The sequence below is a fragment of the Gigantopelta aegis genome, chromosome 13 (genome assembly GCF_016097555.1).
Source record: "Gigantopelta aegis isolate Gae_Host chromosome 13, Gae_host_genome, whole genome shotgun sequence".
NCBI classification, from domain to species: Eukaryota; Metazoa; Mollusca; class Gastropoda; order Neomphalida; family Peltospiridae; genus Gigantopelta; species Gigantopelta aegis.
Genome location: NC_054711.1, coordinates 19,322,128 through 19,345,772, shown reverse-complemented (window position 1 = coordinate 19,345,772; position 23,645 = coordinate 19,322,128). Strand labels below are relative to the sequence as shown.

Genomic DNA, 23,645 nt, shown 5'->3' with positions numbered 1-23,645 from the left:
CAGGCCAGGGTTGATGGGATGCCGGGAGTTAGGGCATTCTTTGGGGCTATATGCATAGGCGGTTCGGCCTTAGGTTTTGTGTAGGGCCGGCCTCTCCTCCCTCCCGACCCTCACCTGGTCAAACCAATGTTTAAAATATGATTGGCAGCCCCTTTCCTCTTAATCTCCCATAGGTTAGGAATGTTGATATTTCTCTTTAAGGGCGCAGCCAAAACTTTTTAACTCCAACTCTCCCCTTTGTATCCTTTTGGCGTTAATATTCAAAATTTCCCCAATTTGTTAGGTTATCCCTGTCTTGAGTCAGACCCCCGATCCTATCGGAGGCCGGACTCGGGATAGGCGTGTTCGAAACCCTAGTGGTATATGGACAGGTTAAACCAGTTACTAAGTTAAGCTAAGCAGACCGGCCTTGGTGGCGCAGTGGTTATGCCATCGGTTTACAGGCTGGTAGGTACAGGGTTCGCGAGATAGTTCAGTATATAAGTAATGTTACGAGTTCATTCCAGCATAATCAAATATCTGTGGCATACATGAATTTATATATAAAAAAAATATACGGCTATATAAACAGAATACGGCTAGAGGACACTCGTATTGTCATATATAAACACAATACAGCCAGAGGACACTCGTATTGTCATATATAAACAGAACACAACTACAGAACACTCGTATTATATATATAAACATAATACGGCTAGAGGACACTTGTATTGTCATATATAAACAGAATACGGCTAGAGGACACTTGTATTGTCACTATAAACAGAATGCGGCTAGGGGACACTTGTATTGTCACATATAAACAGAATACGGCTAGAGGACACTCGTATTGTCAAATATAAACAGAATACGGCTAGAGGACACTCGTATTGTCATATATAAACACACTACAGCTAGAGGACACTCGTATTGTCAAACGTAAAGATAATACGGTAGGAGAACATTCCATACAGGATTACGAGAGATGCAGGACTAATGCTTTGGGGTTTTTCGTTTTTGCAGAAAATCAGTATGTCTATGATGTGTGGTCAGTGCCTAGTGTGAAGGACATTCCTATGTTAGCTGTCTATCAACTCAGCCCTGGCGAAACTGAAGGTAAGTTTTAGTTTGGTCCTGGTATAACAAGTTAGACTCAGCTCTGACGAAACTGAAGGTAAGTTTTAGTTTGGTCCTGGTATAACGAGTTAGACACATCGAAACTGAAGGTACGTTTTAGTTTGGTCCTGGTATAACAAGTTAGACTCATCCCTGGCGAAACTGAAGGTAAGTTTTAGTTTAGTCCTGGTATAACGAGTTAGACTCAGCCCTGATGAAACTGAAGGTAAGTTTTAGTTTAGTCCTGGTATAACGAGTTGGACTCATCGAAACTGAAGGTACGTTTTAGTTTGGTCCTGGTATAACGAAGTAGACACATCAAAACTGAAGGTAAGTTTTAGTTTAGTCCTGGTATAACGAGTTAGACTCATCGAAACTGAAGGTAAGTTTTAGTTTAGTCCTGGTATAACGAGTTAGACTCAGCCCTGGCGAAACTGAAGGTAAGTTTTAGTTTAGTCCTGGTATAACGAGTTAGATTCAGCCCTGACGAAACTGAAGGTACGTTTTAGTTTACTCCTGGTATAACGAGTTAGACACATCAAAACTGAAGGTACGTTTTAGTTTAGTCCTGGTATAACGAGTTAGATTCAGCCCTGACGAAACTGAAGGTACGTTTTAGTTTACTCCTGGTATAACGAGTTAGACACATCGAAACTGAAGGTACGTTTTAGTTTAGTCCTGGTATAACGAGTTAGACACATCCAAACTGAACGTAAGTTTTAGTTTAGTCCTGGTATAACGAGTTAGACACAGCCCTGACGAAACTGAAGGTACGTTTTAGTTTAGTCCTGGTATAACGAGTTAGACACATCGAAACTGAAGGTACGTTTTAGTTTAGTCCTGGTATAACAAGTTAGACTCAGCCCTGACCAAACTGAAGGTACGTTTTAGTTTGGTCCTGGTATAACGAGTTAGACACATCGAAACTGAAGGTAAGTTTTAGTTTAGTCCTGGTATAACGAGTTAGACTCAGTCCTGACGAAACTGAAGGTAAGTTTTAGTTTAGTCCTGGTATAACGAGTTAGACACATCGAAACTGAAGGTAAGTTTTAGTTTAGTCCTGATATAACGAGCTTGAATATTAACACAGTATACATATATACAGTATAGTTTAGTCCTGGTATAACGAGCTTGAATATTAACACAGTGTTCATATATACAGTATAGTTTAGTCCTGGTATAACGAGTTGGAATATTAACACAGTGTACATATATACAGTATAGTTTAGTCCTGGTATAACGAGTTGGAATATTAACACAGTATACATATATACAGTATAGTTTAGTCCAGATATAACGAGTTAGACACGTCGACAACCTGGTTATAGCTGTCTTGTAATCATTTCGAGCTGTAAATATTTTTATTTTGCACTAGTAAATAAAGACATGTTTTTTTAATGACGCACTCAACACATTTTTTTTACGGTTATATGGCGTCAGACATATGTTATGGGCCACACAGATATTGAGAGAGGAAACCCGCTGTCGCCACTTCATGGGCTACTCTTTTCGATTAGCAGCAAGAGATTTTTTTTATGCACCATCCCACAGACAGTGTAGTACATACCACGGCCTTTGATTTACCAGTTATGGTGCACTGGCTGGAACGAGAAATAGCCCAATGGGCCCACCGACGGGGATCGATCCCACACCGACCGCTCATCGAGCAAACGCTGTACCAATTGGTTACGTCCCGCCCCCTGACACTACTAAAGAACCGTAAGCGTCGGAAGGTGACAGCAAATGGAGAGTAGGGTAGACGGCTAGATATGTAGTTGATTTTCAACTAGGGTGGAAGGAGGGGGTACTATCTTCTTATATATGCTTGTATGGCACCATCCCTTCCCGATGACCGTGCTGTGTGTGTCCCAAACAAAATTGGGTCATACGTTTCGCTTTTATAACTTCGCCTCCTTAATCCCTAATTATAGACAGGTTGGATCATATTTATTTAACAACACTTCAGCACATTATAATCTATATATATATATATATATATTTAGTGTTTAAAAATATATTTAGAAAGTTTGTTTTGTTTACCGACGCCACTAGAGAACATTGATCATTGGCTATTGGATGTAAAACTGTAAGATTTGGTAAATTTGAGATATTGTCTTAGAAAGGAAACCCGCTACATTTTCCCATTATTATCAAAGCAATCTTTTTACATGCCTTTTTTTTTTTTTTTTTACAGTATTCCAGTCAGTGCACCACAACTGGTATATCAAAGGTCATGGTATGTGCTATTACCGTGAATGGTGCATATAAAAGATCCCTAGCTACTAATAGAAAAATGTAGTGGGTTTCCTCTCAAAGACTATATATCAGAATTACAAAATGTTTGACATACAGTAGCCGATGATTAATAAATCAATTTGCTCCAGTGGTGTCGTTAAACAAAACAAACCTTTTTCCTACAGTATAGACATGACAGTATTGTAGGGTTAAAATTTGTTTTGTTTAACGACACCACTAGATCATATTGAACAATTAATCATCGGCTATTGGATGTCAAACCTTTGGTAATTCTGGCATAAAGTCTTGGAGAGGAAACTCGCTATATTTTTGTTTTCTCTATTAGTAGCAATATACGTATTCTGTTTAGTATTGTATCGAGATTTTCTGCCATTTTCACAGACTGCTACACAATTCTAAAAAGATTTAAAAGGTATTTGGTAAACAACTGTTAATCCATTAACAGCTGTAGCTGAACCAAATGTTCAAAACAAAGCATTCCCTATATACAGACAGCAGCTGTTGGTGTACTAGTCATGGCACACTGATTGAAATGATGGCTGGATGTAGCCCGCTCACTGGTAAAATACACCTGTGACTCCACAGTATTGTCACAACGCACCATTATTTTTCAGCAATGGAGAGATGAAACCCTACTTAATTAACCCACTAAAATCACTAGTATTAAATTCCATACTAACATATATTGGCATACAGATTATTTAGTGGTGTATTTTAAGTAGAAGAATATCCTCGTAACTCTCCATTCCTGAAAAATAATTGGACTCGGCACTAGCGGGCATCGTTTCCATTATTTTTCAGGAATGGAGAGTTACTCGGACATTCCCCTATACGCAAAGCGCTTGTCTAATGCGCTTTCGGTCTGGGATCGATCCCCGTTGGTGGGCCCATTGAGCTAATTCTCGTCACAGCCAGTGCACCGCGACTGGTATATCAAACTCCGTGGTATGTACTATCCTGTCTGTGGGATGGTGCTTATAAAAATCCCTTGCTACTAATAGGAGCATGTAGCAGGTTTAACATCCGATAGTAGATGATTACTAAATCAATGTGCTCTAGTGTTGTCGTTAAACAACATAAACTTTATGTCTAAGACTATATGTCGAAGTTACCAAATTTTTTACATCCAATAGCTGATGATTAATAAACCAATGTGCTCTAGTGGTGTCGTTAAACAAACAACTTTTAACTCTAAAACTATGTCAAAATTACCAGATGTTTGAAATCCAATAGCTGATGATTAATAAATCAATGTGCTCTAGTGATGTCGTTAAAAAAGCCAACCTTTAATTCTACAACTATATGTCAAAATTACCAACTGTTTGACATCCAATAGCCGATGTTTAATCAATCATGTGCTCTAGTGGTGTCATTAAACAAAGCAAAATAAACTTTAACTCAAAATATCAAAATGACCAAATGTTTGACATCCAATAGCCAGTCATAAATAAGTCAATTTGTTTTGGTGTTGTCGTTAAACAAAGCCAAGTTTAAACTTTGATTGGAAAGCGTGAAATCTCGAATCCATGCCGAGCGATCGATCTTACATTCTGTCGCTCGTCAGGTGAGCTGTCTACTCCTGAGCAACGTCCCGCCTCCAGTGTTTGGATCATTTTCATTAAAACTGAAAAAAAGTTAGGTTTTTTGTGTGTAATGGCACCACTAGAGCATGTTGAATTTTGAATTATCGGCTACTGGATCTTAAAAAAGGCGTAATTCTGATGTAGTCTTAGAGAGGAAACCCGCTACATTTTTCCATTAGTGGAATCTTTTATATGCAGCATTCCACGGACGGGATAGCACATACTACGGCTTTTGGTATACCAGTCGTGGTGCACTGGCTGGAAAGATAAATAGCCCAATGGGCCCACCGACGAGGATCGATCCTAGTCCAATTGCGCATCAGCCGAGCGCTTAAAAACTTACAACTGGTCTACGTCCCACTCCCACGTTAAAGGAAATGGTTTATTTAACGACGCACTCAACACAGTTTATTTACGGTTATGTGGCGTCGGACCCACGTTAAAGAGACAGATCCCAGTTCTTAAACCCTATGGGTTTTTATTTTCACTATTAAAGCCATTTTTGATAACCGAAATCAGATGTTAGTAACACGTATATTTTATTGTTTAATTCCGTACATCGGAACGGTTTATGGTCACCCTGGTATACCTTATACCACGACGTCGGTCTGGGATTGATCCCCATCGGTGTGCCTATTGGGCTATTTCTCGTTCCAGCCAGTGCACCACGACTGGTATATCAAAGGCCATAGTACGTGCTATCCTATCTGTAGGATGGTGCATATAAAAGTTCCCTTGCTGCAAATCGAAAAGAGTAGCCCATGAAGTGGCGACAGCAGGTTTCTCTCTCAATATCTGTGTGGTCCTTAATCATATGTCTGACGCCATATAACCGAAAATAAAATGTTTTGAGTACGTCGTTAAATAAAACATTTCTTCCCTTCCTTCCTTATACCACTAAATACATTTTTCATATTTTGAGAAATGCACATACCTATGAGAAGTAACGGTTATGTAAATGAGCTGTACTCTGCTTATTAAGGGCATTTTCCGATTCCAACGTCACAAACTCTTCTTTCACTCTATTATAGCTTTATCCATGTGAGTTAGGTACAGCGCTCGCCTGATGCGCGGTCGATCCAGGATCGATCCCCGTCGGTGGACCCATGGGGATAGTTCTCGTTCCAAGCAATGCTCCACAACTAGTGTAACAAAGACCTTGGTATGTACTATCCTGTCTGTGGGATGGTTCATATAAATGTTTCCTTACTACTAATCGAAAAGAGTAGCCCATGAAGTTGCGACAGCGGGTTTCCTCTCTTAATATCTGTGTGGTCCTTCACCATAATTCCAACGCCATATAACCGTAAATAAAATTTGTGTTGAGTGCGTCGTTAATTAAACATTTCCGTCCTTCCTTCCATGTGTGTTGTAAGGTTTTAGATTGACCGAACTCGTGTCTGTTTTCGCGGTTTGAAAATGCGTCTGGTACTTTAAAACGGTGTGGTTCGTCTGTTACAAAGTTAAAGTTAACGTTTGCTTTGTTTAACGACACCACTGGAGCACATTGATTAATTAATTATCGGCTATTGGATGTCAAACATTGGTAATTCTGACACGCTGTCATTAGAGGAAACCCGCTACATTTTTCCATTAGTGGAATCTTTTATATGCAGCACTCCACAGACGGGATAGCACATACTACGGCTTTTGGTATACCAGTAGTGGTACACCAGTAGTGGTACACTGGCTGGAAAGAGAAATAGCCCAATGGGCCCACCGACGAGAATCGATCCTAGTCCGATTGCGCATCAACCGAGTGCTTAAAAACTTACAACTGGTCTACGTCCCACTCCCACGTTAAAGGAGAATAAAAAATCAGTTGAACGGATACACCGAGGAGGTTGGATCCTGCAACGCAAGCACTCGGGCGAGCTAAATCCCAGCCCGTTCGTCTGTTACAGGACTGGCCCGGTGTTCGTGGCCCGGCAGAACTCAGACGATCTGTCGTCCTCGACTGACCTACTTTCTAGACGGAGCGGAAATCGAGCACAGTATGCGAGTCTGTCTGCTTGTCTGTCTGTCTGTGTGTCTGTCTGTGTGTCCGCATATCTTCTGTATATGTCTTTCTGATTGTCTGTCTATCTGTCCACCTATTTGTTTTGTGTCTGTCTGCTTGTTTGTATGTCTGTATATACTTGCCCGTTTTTCTGCTTGTCTGTCTCTCCACGTATCTTCTGTGTATGTCAGTATGTCTTTGTCTGTCTTTCCGTCTATCTTCTGTGTATGTCTGTCTGTTGTCTGTCTGTCTGTCCGTCTGACTATATTTTCTATATGTCTGTCTGTCCGCCTATATTCTGTGTATGTATGTCTGCTTATATGTTTGTCTGTCTGTCCGCCTATCTTTTGTATATGCCTGTCTGCTTGTCTGTCCACCTATTTGTTTGTATATGTCTGTCTATCTGTCTCTCTGTCTGTAATGTCTTTCTGTCTGTTCTGTCTGTCAGTCTGTCTGTCTGTCTGTATCTGTCCGCGTCCGCGTATCTTTCTGTGTGTGTATATATATATATATATATATATATATATATATATATATATATATATATATATATATATATATGAAGAGTTCAGGCACAAAACGCGATATATCCATTTTTCATTTTCAGTAAAAATGATTTTTTTAATTGGCGTATATCGCGTATCTTCTGTATATGTCTCTGTCCATACATCTTTATGTATGTGTATGTTCGTCCGTCCCTGTATCTGTTCATAAATATTTCTGTATATGTCTGTTTGTGGGTCCAGCTAACTGTATGTGTCTGTATGAAGTTAAACGATTGCTTTGTTTAACGACACTACTAGAGCATATTGATTTATTAATCTTTGGCGATTGGATGTCAAACATTTGGTAATTTTGACATGTAGTCTTCGAGAGGAAACCCGCTACATTTGCCCATTCAGATTTCAGACCATGTTTTACATGCCTCTATCCACTGGGGTTCAGGCATGCCCCCCCCCCCCCTCCCCGGTCTTACCCCTGGCATGGCCAGCGATTCGACCAGGGGGAGAATTTGCCCATTAGTAGCAGGGGATCTTTTATATACACCATCCTATAGACAGAATAGCACATACCACGGCCTATGATATACTAGTCTTGATGCACTGTTTAAGTCAACCTTGACCGTCTCTCTGTGTCTTTCTTTTTCTATTTTTATCTGTATGACATTTATATATATATATATATATATATATATATATATATATATATATATATACTCTTCAAAAAAAGAAACGCAAAAGGGTACAAATGGGTTATAACTCCGATTTTATGTTTCCTACCGGTTCATGCTTTGTGAATATAAGGTCATTGCATGTCCCAAACACATTCCCACGGTTACATTCGATAAAACACAGCTACTGTACAATAAAGTTCCAAAATGTGAATATTCGCAAAAACGCAGCCACGTGCAAACCATGTCACCACTGCACGTGCGTTGTCTGCACGTGCAACATGAACACCGACAGTATAAAAGTGCAGGGTGTTCGCTTGGCTGGCCTCTGTATCTGGCCGACAGTTGACAATCCAGGACATGCCACGTCTCAGTGAACCGCAGAGAAACAATGCCATCGGCCGACTAGACGCAGGCGAATCCAGAACGGCCGTTGCCAGGGCATTCCATGTGTCCCCAAGCACCATCTCCAGACTGTGGGACCGTTACCAGCAACATGGATCAACACGTGACCTCCCTAGATCCGGTCGACCACGGGTCACTACCCCCGGGCAGGACCGCTACATCCGGGTACGCCACCTTCGGGAACGATTGACTACTGCCACCTCCACAGCCACAGCAATACCAGGTTTGCGCAGGATATCCGACCAGACCGTACGGAACCGCCTACGTGAGGTAGGAATTCGTGCCAGACGTCCAGTTCGAGGTGTCATCTTAACACCTGCAGTGGTGCCAGATTCATCGACAATGGCCTCAACTGCGATGGAGACAGGTGTGGTTCAGTGACGAGTCCCGATTTCTGCTCCGACGTCATGATGGAAGATGTCGCGTGTATAGGCGTCGTGGTGAACGTTATGCGGCAAACTGCGTGCAGGAAGTGGACAGATTCGGCGGGGGTAGTGTCATGGTGTGGGCAGCCATCTCACACACTGGCAGAACTGACCTGGTCCACGTGCAGGGCAACCTGAATGCACAGGGCTACATTGACCAGATCCTCCGGCCACACATCGTTCCAGTTATGGCCAACGCCAACGCAGTGTTCCAACATGACAACGCCAGGCCTCACACAGCACGTCTCACAACGGCTTTCCTACAGAACAACAACATTAATGTCCTTCCTTGGCCATCGACATCACCGGATTTGAACCCAATTGAGAATCTATGGGACGAGTTGGACCGACGCCTCCGACAGCGACAACCACAGCCCCAGACCCTGCCCGAGCTGGCAGCAGCCTTGCAGGCCGAGTGGGCCACCATCCCCCGGGACGTCATCCGTACTCTGGTTGCTTCAATGGGCAGGCGGTGCCAGGCAGTTGTCAACACACGCGGAGGCCACACCCGGTATCGACTCCAGATGACCTTGACCTTGGTGGTGTGTCCTATCACTTACTCACAATGGACTAGAGTGAATTGTGAACAATCCTGCAACATTTGGTAATTATCGGACTCACCATTCAATAATTAAATCAATTCTCCAAATGTTATGACAATGTGGTTTTGCGTTTCTTCTTTTGAAGAGTATATATATATATATATATATATATATATATATATATATATATATATATATACTGTAAACCGTATTAATATTGCGACGTGTTTTTTTCGCGAATGTATACCTTAGCGCATGTTCGCGACGTGTAAATTTCGCGAACGACCGTTGACAGCTCAAAAAAAAAGTGGATAAAGACAGCTCACTGTAATTGTTATAAAGTTACTGTCTGTAAATCAATATTCTGTTATCCTACATCAAGCAATTGTGCCTGGTACAGTGTCTATAGAGGGGATTAGGCCCTACCCACCTCACTGTATTAGAATCACAACTCACAGCTTCAGTTGTTAACTGTTAACACCTTTTGGTAGATAAATAAATAAACGATTAGTTGCCATCGATTGAAGTTACATAAAACAATTAACGATTAGTCGCCACCAAGGAGAGCTCGTGTATAGGCTGTGCCTGTTGAGTGAATCTGTGAATTTTATTCTCAATAAAATATTTCAAAACAAAACAAATTACTTTAAGCACACTTCAAACTGGAAAATAGTGCGTGCGAATTAATTTCGCGACATAAGGTTTGACGCGAACGACGCGAAATTTGTACGCACGCATGTTTTTCACGGTTTACAGTATATATATATATATATATATATATATATATATATATATATATATATATATATATATATATATATATATATATATAATTAAAAAAACAACAACTTGAAATTGATTTTCAAAGTTTAATAAGAAAAATAACCTGGTAGACATGATACAAAGCAACCAAAGATCAAGACGTCATGGGAAGGGGATTACTCTGTACATGTCCGAAACAGTATCTCTGGGAATCCACCTGAAACATGTACACAGGCATATGTGTGACATAGGGTGGGCAAAATGTCAGTATCGGTTATGACCACCACGAGCCCAGGGGTCTAATGCATGAATCGAGGCAATGACGTTGTCTCGGACTATTTGCGAACGCCGAAATTTTCTCGTGAAAGTAAGAATGCATGAATGAAGACAAGCCTAAGTCTGGGACTACTGGAGGGACGAAATCGCTCGAATTTTGGACCTGCTACAACCCAGGCGTAAATACAGTAGTCTCTGACAACCGGTTACATTCAGTATAGCTGACGTTGCACTGATGTGTTTTATAGACTTGCGATTAGGGTTAACTGAGTTTATACCCATATTTTGGACGCAGGGGCAGATCCACAGCATTTTATAAAAGGGGGAGGGGCCTCACAAAATTATAAAAAGGCCAATTTCGTTTTGTCCAAGGCAAATTATCCGACCTCCCAAAGAGTGCAAGATCTTTATGCGGGTTTGGGGACATGTTGATCGGAAATTGTTGAAATAAAGATGCCCAGAGTTGTGTTTTCATAACAGTTGAGTGTTGTGCATTGTGGGTGATGAATTTAAAAAGGACACTTAAAACGGAAGCCCTCGGTGCCCGCCAATGGGACGTATATAATGCCGATCAAATATATCATAATTTTCTATTGTACCGGTATATCATTTATCAACTACATGTCAATAGGAACCGGGGGCCTGTGACACCCGTCTACCACCCGATAATTATTCAGAATTAATAGTGGGAGTACTTGTTTGTTAAAAGTCTTAAATACCGGTCTATAATTGTTTTATTAACAGTTATAAATTTAAATTATATGTTAAAATTTTAACATTTTATTACCATAGTTGAATCGATAGTACCAATATTCGATGTCGGTCCTACACAGTGAGTCACACAAATCTTATTCGCGTAAAATACGAAGAAAAAAAAGTTTAATTTAACGAAACCACTAGACACTGTTGTTTATTAACCATCGGTTATTGCATGTCAAACATTTTGTCATGTTTTTACTAGTAGTCTTAAAGGAAACCCGCTACATTTTTCCATTAGCAGCAAAAATCGTTTATATGCATTTCCCCACAGATAGGACAGCACATACCACGGCTTTTGATATACCAGTCATGGTGCACTTGTTGTGACGGGGAAAACCCCAAGCAGAATATGGATTTGAATAAATATTTTTATTTATTATTATTTTGTATTTTATTTACTCCGACAGATCACAAGAATGTAGCTCATAACGTTACATCATTAGAAACTGATTTTATAAGACCAGAGTTGATTACAAACAATTTAAATTATGTTTATATATTCATATTTATATATGACCTCACATTTAATGTTTGACCACCCCCCCCCCCCCCCCCCCCCCCATTTATCGCCATCTATGTTTCACAAGTTGTTTTAAAATATATCTAACGAGCGAACGCGTTCAAACCTATTTGATTAAAATATATAAAAATAACAAAATATGTTCGTTAATCAGGGAATATGTTATGTAATTGTTATAAATATATAAAACGCGTGATCCCAGTGTTGTATGCTTTACTGTATATTGTATAACGCATGAGTTGTTTTAAATTGAGGGGCGTATTCGATTGCCTTAATTCGATGTTACGTAAATGGGAAATTAAAAACAAAATTGGCGATTTACAGGTATGGTTTAATTGGCAGGCGCAACTCTGAGATTTTTAAATAGCGTGACCCATAATCTTGTGATGTATTAAAAAAATTAATCACAATTATAAAGTAACAGACACACTAGTTTATCTCATTTACCCCCCCCCCCCCAGCTTTCTTCATATTTTCTCACCTTATTAATACTTTGTGCTATAGTGCCAGTATGGTTACCCACGACATTACCACAATAAATATTGTAGAGAGTAGTTCCATTATAAATACAAAATCAGTGTGATGTCAAAAACGTTTTCTATTATTTCTTGCAATGTTATAGTTTATATACTGGAGTGTTTCAGTGCAAGAAAATTATTGGGATTTCCTACTTTATAAATAGAAATACAGCGAACGCTGTGACAATAGTGCTAAAGTCTGGAACTTCGTTGTCGTAGTCGCACGTCGGGTCCATGCATAGAAAACTGACGACGGCCAAAGTCTTGACGTATATAGTCCGGGACAATGAGTTGTTAAGAAACTTTTGGTTGTCTCGGTTCATGCATAAGACCCCTGATGACAGCTTGACAACGGCGACGCAATCAGACGTTGCACAACACGTTGTGGAATGTTCTGCCACTTATGCTGCAGTGCCGTAAGAAGTTGCGGAAGTGTCTGAGGTGGTGGATTCCTCCGGCGCGCACACTGATCAAGTGCATCCCATAGATGTTCTATTGGATTTAAATCCGGCGAACGAGCTGATCAAGGTAATATCTGGACGTTGTGGCGCTGCAGAAACTCCTGACTAACACGTGTAACGTATGGTATGGCATTGTCATGCTGAAACATTCCACCATTGGCGTTCATGTGCGGAATGACGTGATGCTGCAGGATCTCGTCTCGATATCTGATGTACAAGAACCGTCCTACCACCATGATGGATTCCTGCCCACACCATTACACTGCCACCACCTAAACGGTCGACTTGTTGCACGCAGTTTGGAGCATAACGTTCCCCTCAACGTCTATAGACACGTGTGCGTCCATCAGCTCGTGACAGGAGAAAACAGACTCACCTGAAAACACGGCTAGAAGACACTCGTATTATCATATATAAACATAATACGGCTAGAAGACACTCGTATTATCATATATAAACATAATACGGCTAGAAGACGCTCGTATTGTCAAATATAAACATAATACGGCTAGAAGACACTCGTATTATCATATATAAACATAATACGGCTAGAAGACGCTCGTATTGTCACACATAAACAGAATACGGCTAGAGGAGAATCGTATTGTCACATATAAACATAATACGGTTAGAGAACAATCGTATTGTCACATATAAACATAATACGGCTAGAGAATAATCGTATTGTCACATATAAACAGAATACGGCTAGACGACACTCGTATTGTCACATATAAACAGAATACGGCTAGAGGACACTCGTATTGTCACATATAAACACAATACGGCTAGAGGACACTGGTATTGTCGCATATAAACACAATACGGCTAGAGGACACAGGTATTGTCACATATAAACATAATACGGCTAGACGACACTCGTATTGTCATATATAAACATAATACGGCTAGAGGACACTGGTATTGTTATATATAATCATAATATGGTTAGAGGACACTCGTATTGTCAAATGTAAAGATAATACGGTTAGAGAACATTCCATACAGGAATTACGAGAGATACATGACTAATGCTTTAGGTTTTTTAATTTTCGCAGAAAGTCAGTATGTCTATGATGTGTGGTCAGTGCCTAGTGTGAAGGACGTTCCTATGTTGCCTGTCTATCAACTCAGTCCTGACGAAATTCAAGGTAAGTTTTAGTTTATTCCTGGTATAACAAGTTAGACTCATCCACAACCAGGTTATAGCTTTCTTGTAAAACAAATTCTTTGACACTAGTAAAGAACCGTAAGCGTCGGAAGGTGACAACAAATTGAGGGTAGGGTAGACAGCTATATATGTAGTTGAGTTTCAACTAGGGTGAAAGGAGGGGGCACTATCTTCTTATATAGTTGTATGGCCCCACCCCTTCTCGACGATGCTGTGTGTGTCCCAAACAAAACTGGGTCATACGTTTCGCTTTTATACCTTCGCCTCCTTAATCAATCCCTAATTAGGGACAGGTTGGATCATATTTATTTAACAACACCTCAGCACATTATAATCTATATATCAATATCTATCTATCTATCTATATATATATATATATATATATATATATATATATATATTTAGTGTTTAAAATATATTTAGAAAGTTTGTTTTGTTTAACGACGCCACTAGAGCACATTGATCATTGGCTATTGGATGTAAAATATTTGGTAAATTTGAGATATTGTCTTAGAAAGAAAATCCGCTAAATTATCGAGGACTTTTTTTATATGCACCACTACATATACAGGATAGCACATACCACAACATTTGATATACCAATCGTGGTGCACTGGCTGGAACGAAAAATAGTCCAATGGGCCCACTGATGGGGATCGATCCCAGACCGACCGGGCATCAAGCGGACGCTTTACCACGGGGCTACGTCCCGCCCCTAAAATATATTTAGACCATGTTTCTGATAGCAACAAGAAACCGACTGTCAGTTCTATACACCCATCGAACAAAACCGCAGGAGATCTTTTACATGCATTTTCCTACAGTATTCCAGTCAGTGCACCACGACTGGTATATCAAAGGTATGTGCTGTCCTACCGTGGATGTTGCATATAAAAGATCCCTGGCTACTAATGGAAAAATGTAGCGGTTTTCCTCTCTAAGACTATATATCAAAATTACCAAAGTTTTGACATCCAGTAGCCGATGATTAATAAATCAATGTGCTCCAGTGGTGTCGTTAAACAAAACAAATCTTTTTCCTACAGTATAGACATGACAGTATTGTAGGGTTAAAATTTGTTTTGTTTAACGACACCACTAGATCATATTGAACAATTAATCATCGGCTATTGGATGTCAAACCTTTGGTAATTCTGGCATAAAGTCTTGGAGAGGGAAACTCGCTATATTTTTGTTTTCTCCATTAGTAGCAATATACGTATTCTGTTTAGTATTGTAACGAGATTCTCTGCAATTTTCACAGACTGCTACACAATTCTAAAAGATTTAAACGGTATTTGATAAACAACTGTTAATCCATTAACAGATGTAGCTGAACCAAATGTTCAAAACAAAGCATTCCCTATATACAGACAGCAGCTGTTGGTGTACTAGTTATGGCACACTGATTGCAATGATGGCTGGATGCAGCCCGCTCACTGGTAACATACACCTGTGACTCCACAGTATTGTCTCAACGCTCCATTATTTTTCAACAATGGAGAGATGAAACCCTACTAAATTAACACACCAAAATCACTAGTATTAAATTCCATACTAACATATATTCACATAAAATTATTATTTAGTGGTGTATTTTAAGTAGGGGAATATCCTCGTAACTCTCCATTCCTAAAAAATAATGGGACTCTGCCCTATCGGGTCTAGTTTCCATTATTTTTCAGGAATGGAGAGTTACTCTGACATTCCCCTATATGCAAAGCGCTTGTCTGATGCGCTTTCGGTCTGGGATCGATCCCCGTCGATGGGCCCATTGAGCTATTTCTCGTTACAGCCATTGCAGCACGACTGGTATATCAAACTCCGTGGTATGTGCTATCCTGTCTGTGGGATGGTGCATATAAAAATCCCTTGCTACAAATAGGAACATATAGCGAGTTTCCTCTCCAAGACTATATATCAAAATTACCAAATGTTTAACATCCAATAGTAGATGATTACTAAATCAATGTGCTCTAGTGTTGTCGTTAAACAACATAAACTTTAACTCTACGACTATATGTCAAAATTACCAACTGTTTGACATCCAATAGCCAATGTTTAATAAATCAGTGTGCTCCAGTGTTCGGATCATTTTCATTAAAACTGAAAACAAGTTAGTTTTTTTTGTGTCATGGCACCACTAGAGCATGTTGAATTTTGAATTATCGGCTACTGGATCTTAAAAAAGGCATAATTCTGATGTACAGTCTTAGAGAGGAAACCCGCTACATTTTTCCATTAGTGGAATCTTATATGCAGCACTCCACATACGGGATAGCACATACTACGGCTTTTGGTATACCAGTAGTGGTACACTGGCTGGAAAGAGAAATAGCCCAATGGGCCCACCGACGAGGATCGATCCTAGTCCAATTGCGCATCAGCCGAGCGCTTAAAAACTTACAACTGGTCTACGTCCCACTCCCACGTTAAAGGAAATGGTTTATTTAACGACGCACTCAACACATTTTATTTACGGTTATGTGGCGTCGGACCCACGTTAAAGAGACAGATCCCAATTTTTAAACACTATGTGTTTTTATTTTCACTATTAAAGCCATTTTTGATAACCGAAATCAGATATTAGTAACACGTATATTTTATTGTTTAATTCCGTACATCGGAACGGTTTATGGTCACCCTGGTATACCTTATACCACGACGTCGGTCTGGGATCGATCCCCATTGGTGTGCCTATTGGGCTATTTCTCGTTCCAGCCAGTGCACCACGACTGGTATATCAAAGGCCATAGCACGTGCTATCCTATCTGTAGGATGGTGCATATAAAAGTTCCCTTGCTGCAAATTGAAAAGAGTAGCCCATGAAGTGGCGACAGCAGGTTTCTCTCTCAATATCTGTGTGGTCCTTAACCATATGTCTGACGCCATATAACCGTAAATAAAATGTTTTGAGTACGTCGTTAAATAAAACATTTCTTCCCTTCCTTCCTTTACAACTAAATACATTTTTCATATTTTGAGAAATGCACATACCTATGAGAAGTAACGGTTATGAAAACGAGCTGTAGTCTGCTTATTAAGGGCATTTTCCGATTCCAACGTCACAAACTCTTCTTTAACTCTATTATAGCTTTAGCCATGTGAGTTAGGTACAGCGCTCGCCTGATACGCGGTCGATCCAGGATCGATCCCCGTCGGTGGACCCATTGGGAAAGTTCTCGTTCCAAGCAATGCTCCACAACTAGTGTAACAAAGACCTTGGTATGTACTATCCTGTCTGTGGGATTGTGCATATAAATGTTTCCTTACTACTAATCGAAAAGAGTAGCCCATGAAGTTGCGACAGTGGGTTTCCTCTCTTAATATCTGTGTGGTCCTTCACCATATGTCCAACGCCATATAACCGTAAATAAAATTTGTGTTGAGTGCGTCGTTAAATAAAACATTTCCGTCCTTCCTTCCATGTGTGTTGTAAGGTTTTAGATTGACCGAACTCGTGTCTGTTTTCGCGGTTTGAAAATGCGTCTAGTACTTTAAAACGGTGTGGTTCGTCTGTTACACAGTTAAAGTTAACGTTTCCTTTGTTTAACGACACCACTGGAGCACATTGATTAATTAATTATCGGCTATTGGATGTCAAACATTGGTAATTCTGACACGCTGTCATTAGAGGAAACCCGCTACATTTTTTCCTAATGCAACAAGGGATCCTTAATATGTAGTTTCCCTCTGACAGGAAAAAACATTATTCGGTCTGTGAGCAGTTGTGGTGCACTGGTTTGAGCGGGTGGGTGGGGGGGGGGGGGGGTGGGGGGGGGTGGTGGGTCAGTTGAATGGATACACCGAGCCCTTTCGTCTGTTACAGGACTGGCCCGGTGTTCGTGGCCCGGCAGAACTCAGACGATCTGTCGTCCTCGACTGACCTACTTTCTGGACGGAGCGGAAATCGAGCACAGTATGCGGGTCGGTCTGTCTGCTTGTCTGTCTGTCTGTCTGTCTGTCTGTCCGCATATCTTCTGTATATGTCTTTCTGATTGTCTGTCTATCTGTCCACCTATTTGTTTTGTGTCTGTCTGCTTGTTTGTATGTCTGTCCGCCATGTTCTGTATATACTTGCCCGTTTTTCTGCTTGTCTGTCTCTCCACCTATCTTCTGTGTATGTCAGTATGTCTTTGTCTGTCTTTCCGTCTATCTTCTGTGTATGTCTGTCTGTTGTCTGTCTGTCTGTCCGTCTGTCTATATTTTCTATATGTCTGTCTGTCCGCCTATATTCTGTGTATGTATGTCTGCTTATCTGTTTGTCTGTCTGTCCGCCTATCTTTTGTATATGTCTGTCTGCTTGTCTGTCCACCTATTTGTTTGTATATGTCTGTCTATCTGTCTCTCTGTCTGTATATGTCTTTCTGTCTGTCTGTCTGTCTGTCTCTCTCTCTGTCAGTCTGTCTGTTTGTCTGTCTGTACCTGTCCGCGTCCGCGTATCTTTCTGTATATATATATATATAATTATATATATATATATATATATATATATATATATATATATATATATATATATATATATATGAAGAGTTCAGGCACAAAACGCGATATATCCATTTTTCATTTTCAGTAAAAATGGGTTTTTTAATTGGCGTATATCGCGTATCTTCTTTGTATGTCTCTGTCCATACATCTTTATGTATGTGTCTGTCCGTCCGTCCCTGTATCTGTTCATAAATATTTCTGTATGTGTCTGTTTGTGGGTCCAGCTAACTGTATGTGTCTGTATGAAGTTAAACGATTGCTTTGTTTAACGACGCTACTAGAGCATATTGATTTATTAATCTTTGGCTATTGGATGTCAAACATTTGGTAATGTAGTCTTCGAGAGGAAACCCGCTACATTTGCCCATTCAGACTTCAGACCATGTTTTACATGCCTCTATCCACTGGGGTTCAGGCATGCCCCCCCCCCCCCCCCCCGGTCTTACCCCTGGCATGGCCAGCGATTCGACCAGGGGGAGAATTAGGCCATTAGTAGCAGGGGATCTTTTATATACACCATCCTATAGACAGGATAGCACATACCACGGCCTATGATATACTAGTCTTGATGCACTGTTTAAGTCAACCTTGACCGTCTCTCTGTGTCTTTCTTTTTCTATTTTTATCTGTATGACATTTATTTATATATATATATATATATATATATATATATATATATATATATATATATATATATATATACTAGTGTGTGTATATATATATATATATATATATATATATATATTCTTCAAAAAAAGAAACTTGAAATTGATTTTCAAAGTTTAATAAGAAAAATAACCTAGTAGACATGATACAAGCAACCAAAGATCAAGACGTCATGGGAAGGGGATTACTCTGTACATGTCCGAAACAGTATCTCTGGGAATCCACCTGAAACATGTACACAGGCATATGTGCGACATAGGGTGGGCAAAATGTCAGTATCGGTTATGACCACCACGAGCCCTGATGACAGCTTGACAACGGCGACGCATGGAAGCAATCAAACGTTGCACAACACGTTGTGGAATGTTCTGCCACTCATACTGCAGTGCCGTAAGAAGTTGCGGAAGTGTCTTAGATGGTGGATTCCTCCGGCGCACACACTGATCAAGTGCATCCCATAGATGTTCTATTGGGTTTAAATCCGGCGAACGAGCTGGCCAAGGTAATATCTGGACGTTGTGGCGCTGCAGAAACTCCTGACTAACACGTGTAACGTATGGTATGGCATTGTCATGCTGAAACATTCCACCATTGACGTTCATGTGCGGAATGACATGATGCTGCAGGATCTCGTCTCGATATCTGATGTACAAGAACCGTCCTACCACCATGATGGATTCCTGCCCAAACTATTACACTGCCACCACCTAAACGGTCGACTTGTTGCACGCAGTTTGGAGCATAACGTTCCCCTCAACGTCTATAGACACGTGTGCGTCCATCAGCTCGTGACAGGAGAAAACACGCACCTGAAAACGAAACAGTCCTCCACCTGGCACGTGTCCATTTCACCCTCTGCTGGCACCACTGCAGACGCTCCGCTAAGTGGCGTGGGGTGAAAACGTTACGTCGCACTAGTCGTCTAGGGGGAAATTCCTGCCTCCCTCAGCAGATTACGAACTGTCTTGTCAGAATTCCTGCGTAATCCAGGGATTTGTGTCGCTGTTGTGGTTCCATTTCAAAGATGACACACCCGGATGTATCGATCTTGAGCGGCGGTGGCTACTTTGGCACCATCTGACCTTGGCCTGTCATTAACACTTTGAGTGGTGTTGTACCGTGCCCACAAAGCAGAGATCACTTCGACTCAAGCTCGCGATGAGACAAGTCGCTGTACCTTGTGCTCTCGATTTACCCCCCCCCCCCACACCCACACACACACACACACACCTGGGAGGTATGATAGCTTAGTTTGGGACTTTGCTGGAGTTCCACTACTTCGCCGAAGAGGAAGACGACGCCACCAGCGGAGACTTCCTTCGACGCTACGGCAGGCCTGCTGGACACCGCCATGACCCAGTCGCCACCGCCGCCTCCTGTGTCGACTTCTACGCCCATACCTGCTCCGGTGCAGGCAACATCTCCTTCAGTCCAGCCAGCACGACAGCCTCACGCCCCTGCACGCAAGGATGACTGGTACTTGGCCTTGGGGAAACTCAAGGCTCAGTTCCACGACTACGTGCAGGGTGATACCACAGATACAGCGAAGCTGAGGGACCGGTTTTCCAATCAGAACTGGAAACCATTACCAGACGGATGCCACTATGAGCTCCACACACTCGGCCTACTAGAGAACAGGACGGGACTCATCGTGACCCACCGGCGCCAGAAGATCTACCGCCAAGCGATTCTACTGACAGACATGGACAACACCACCATCCATCGAATAGTCAAGACGATCTGCGGCGCCGGCTACGAAGTCGTCCTCCAAGACTTGGCCACGAGACGTCATCTGCTCCCGTCCCTGAGTGTGACACCGCTCCTCAGCTCGCCGTAGGCTCAACCTCCGCACCCTAATGGCCTTAACGAGGCCACTCACGTGGACATATAGATCGGACTTTAAATATTTAGACCTTCGTTCAAAATTTTATGTCGAAATTTTTATTTTTTAATATTATTAAATAGTCTGATCCTCTCTTCTTTCTCTTATTTATTTTTGGACTGTCCTAAAATGCTCCAAATTATATAAATATTCGGCCGAGCAGTCAATTCTTTTTATTCTATTAACCTTTTTACTAATTGCTATTTTAAAAATTCTACCCATTTTCAACACTACACACACACACACACACACACACACACACACACACACATCCCGAGTCGGGCCACCGATCTTATCGGAGGTCGGACTCGGGATGGGCGTGTTCGAAACCTTAGTGGGCACGTTAAACTAGTCATCATCATCATCAAAGCAGAGATGGTCTGTCTGGAGATGCCAAAGTGCCTTGTCACAGCTTGTTGAGTTGCTCCTGCTTGCAATCTCCCAATGACATTATTGCGTTGAGCTGACGTCAATCTTGGCATTATTGCGCTATCTACAGTGTCGTTGTGCGGTATATTTGAATCACTGCTGATGTGGCCTTTTATGCCCCACCAACGGAGGTTTCGGCATGTAGAGTTACAGAATTTCATGATGCACGTGCTTCTCTGAGGATTGAGGTTTCAGTACAAACGTTGACTATGGCTACGTTTATGCGAATCGAACGTGGTTTATAGTGTTTAGCATCACCATTAGTTCACTCACTTGATTGTCTTTACGATGTCTTTGATTCTGTACAAATAATACTATATATATATCATGCTTTCAATTGCAGCCATGTGTTCAGTGGTTCTCGGAGAAGTCAGAGAAGGATGCAGCCACTATTAAGTGAGTCTTTAACTAGGAGATTTGAATATCAGAGACGTGACATTTGCCCTGCTAGGTGCACGTAGCCCAGTGGTAAAGCGCCCCCTTGATACGCGGTCGGTCTGGGATCGATCCCTGTCGGTGGTCCCATTGGGCTATTTCTCGTTCCAGCCAGTGCACCACGACTGGTATACCAACGACCGTGGTATGTGATATCATGTCTGTGGGATTGTGCACATAAAACATCCCTTGCTAGTAATTACATTTTTAGCGGGTTTCCTCTCTAAGACTAAATGTTAAAATTACCAAATGTTTGACATCCAATAGCCGTTGATAAATAGATCAATGTGCTCTAGTGGTGTCGTAGCAAACGGCATAATATTTGGTTTTCATCTTTCTACGGCTTCGAAATGATATTCTCCGGTATCTGAATTATAATAAGTGTATATTATTTTTATGCATTCAGTCGAATCTCACCTTGGGACATAATTTTTCCATTAGTAGCAAGGGATCTTTTATATGCATCCTCCCACAGACAGGATAGCACATACCACAATATTTGATATACCAGTCATGGTGCACTGGCAGGAACGAGTACATCTTAAAAAAAGATACATTGTTGCTAATTATTCTTTTTTTAAATAATTGTGTAGTAGTAGCTTCTCTTTCTTTCGGGGGGGGGGGGGGGGGGGGGGCCAGACGTAGCCCAATGGTAAAGCGCTCGCTTGATGCGCAGTCGGTTTGGAATTGATCTCCGTCAGTGGGCCCATTGGACTATTTCTCGTTCCAGCCAATGCACCACGACTGGTACATCAAAGGCCGTGGTATGTGCTGTCCTGTCTGTGGGAGGATGCATATAAAAGATCCATTGCTGCTGATCGAAAAATTATGTAGCCCATGAAGTGGCGACAGCGGGTTTCCTCTCTCAATATATGTGTGGTCCTTAACCATATGTCCGACGCCATATAACCGTAAATAAAATGTGTTGAGTGCTTTCTGCTGGCAGTTGGTAGTCTAAGCCTAGAATAAGACACTGAAATGGTTATAGTTTAAAATGTGCTGATGCGTCGTTTTCTTTCAAAGTTTGTTTTATTAAAAGACACCACTGGAGCACATTGATGTATTAATCATCGGCTGTTGAATGTCAAACATTTGGTAATTTTGACATAGTCTTAGAAATGAAATCCGCTACATTATTCCATTATTAGCAAAGGAATCTTTTATATGCACCATCCAACAGACAGGATAGCACATACCGCGGCCTTTGATATACCAGTCGTGGTGCACTAGCTGGAACGAAAAATAGCTCGATGAGCCCATCGACGGGGATCGATCCCAGACCGACCGCGCATGAAGCGGACGCTTTACCACTGGGCTACGTCCTGCCCCCCTTTTTCATTCATTTCTCATTGTTTTCTTTTCTAGAGGGCGAGTCGGCAAGATTCTCTTCTTTGGTCTTAGCGACAAGGAAAATGTTGCTGATATGCTGTCTCTTTTGAAGGTAAGGGGCGGGATTTGGCTCAGTCGATTGAGTGCTCGCTTGAGGTGCTTGCTGTCGCAGGATCGAACCACCTCGGTGGATCCATTCAACTGAGTAGGTTTCTTCTCGTTCCAACCAGTGCACCACAGCCGGACTAAAGCAAAAATTGGATAGCTCTAAACGCCTTTTCTTGGCATCTGAATCGGAAAAGTATCTATTTTTAAACAATAATTATAAAACTATTTTAAGCAGTATTTTGCATAGTATTATAAGCCAAGAATATTTTTTTCTTGGCATCTTGACAGCAAAATTACCCATTTTTAAACGGTGATTGGTTCCTCTTTTGGAGTTTTATAACCCAAAAATTATTATTTAGAAG

At 41.2% G+C, this 23,645-nt stretch overlaps 2 protein-coding genes across 8 annotated transcripts in view; one reads left to right on the top strand and one right to left on the bottom strand.

Moving 5' to 3' along the window:
- Nucleotides 1–23,645, bottom strand: part of LOC121387192 (folylpolyglutamate synthase, mitochondrial-like) — a 336,339-nt gene that overhangs the window by 263,767 nt on the left and 48,927 nt on the right. The gene's annotated exons all lie outside the window — the stretch shown is intronic.
- The window catches only part of LOC121387078 (folylpolyglutamate synthase, mitochondrial-like), a 99,915-nt gene that overhangs the window by 71,714 nt on the left and 4,556 nt on the right, over nucleotides 1–23,645 (top strand). For 3 of the 7 annotated variants that reach the window (XM_041518095.1, XM_041518092.1, XM_041518091.1), the window contains 6 exons: nucleotides 1,006–1,098; nucleotides 6,842–6,931; nucleotides 13,834–13,926; nucleotides 17,776–17,873; nucleotides 21,755–21,807; nucleotides 23,212–23,287. In XM_041518095.1, the coding sequence (XP_041374029.1) occupies nucleotides 1,006–1,098; nucleotides 6,842–6,931; nucleotides 13,834–13,926; nucleotides 17,776–17,873; nucleotides 21,755–21,807; nucleotides 23,212–23,287 (503 nt within the window). Of the gene's footprint in view, nucleotides 1–1,005; nucleotides 1,099–3,292; nucleotides 3,335–6,841; nucleotides 6,932–13,833; nucleotides 13,927–17,775; nucleotides 17,874–21,754; nucleotides 21,808–23,211; nucleotides 23,288–23,645 lie in introns of all 7 variants that reach the window. The other 4 variants (XM_041518093.1, XM_041518094.1, XM_041518097.1 and 1 more) reach the window with 4 other exon arrangements.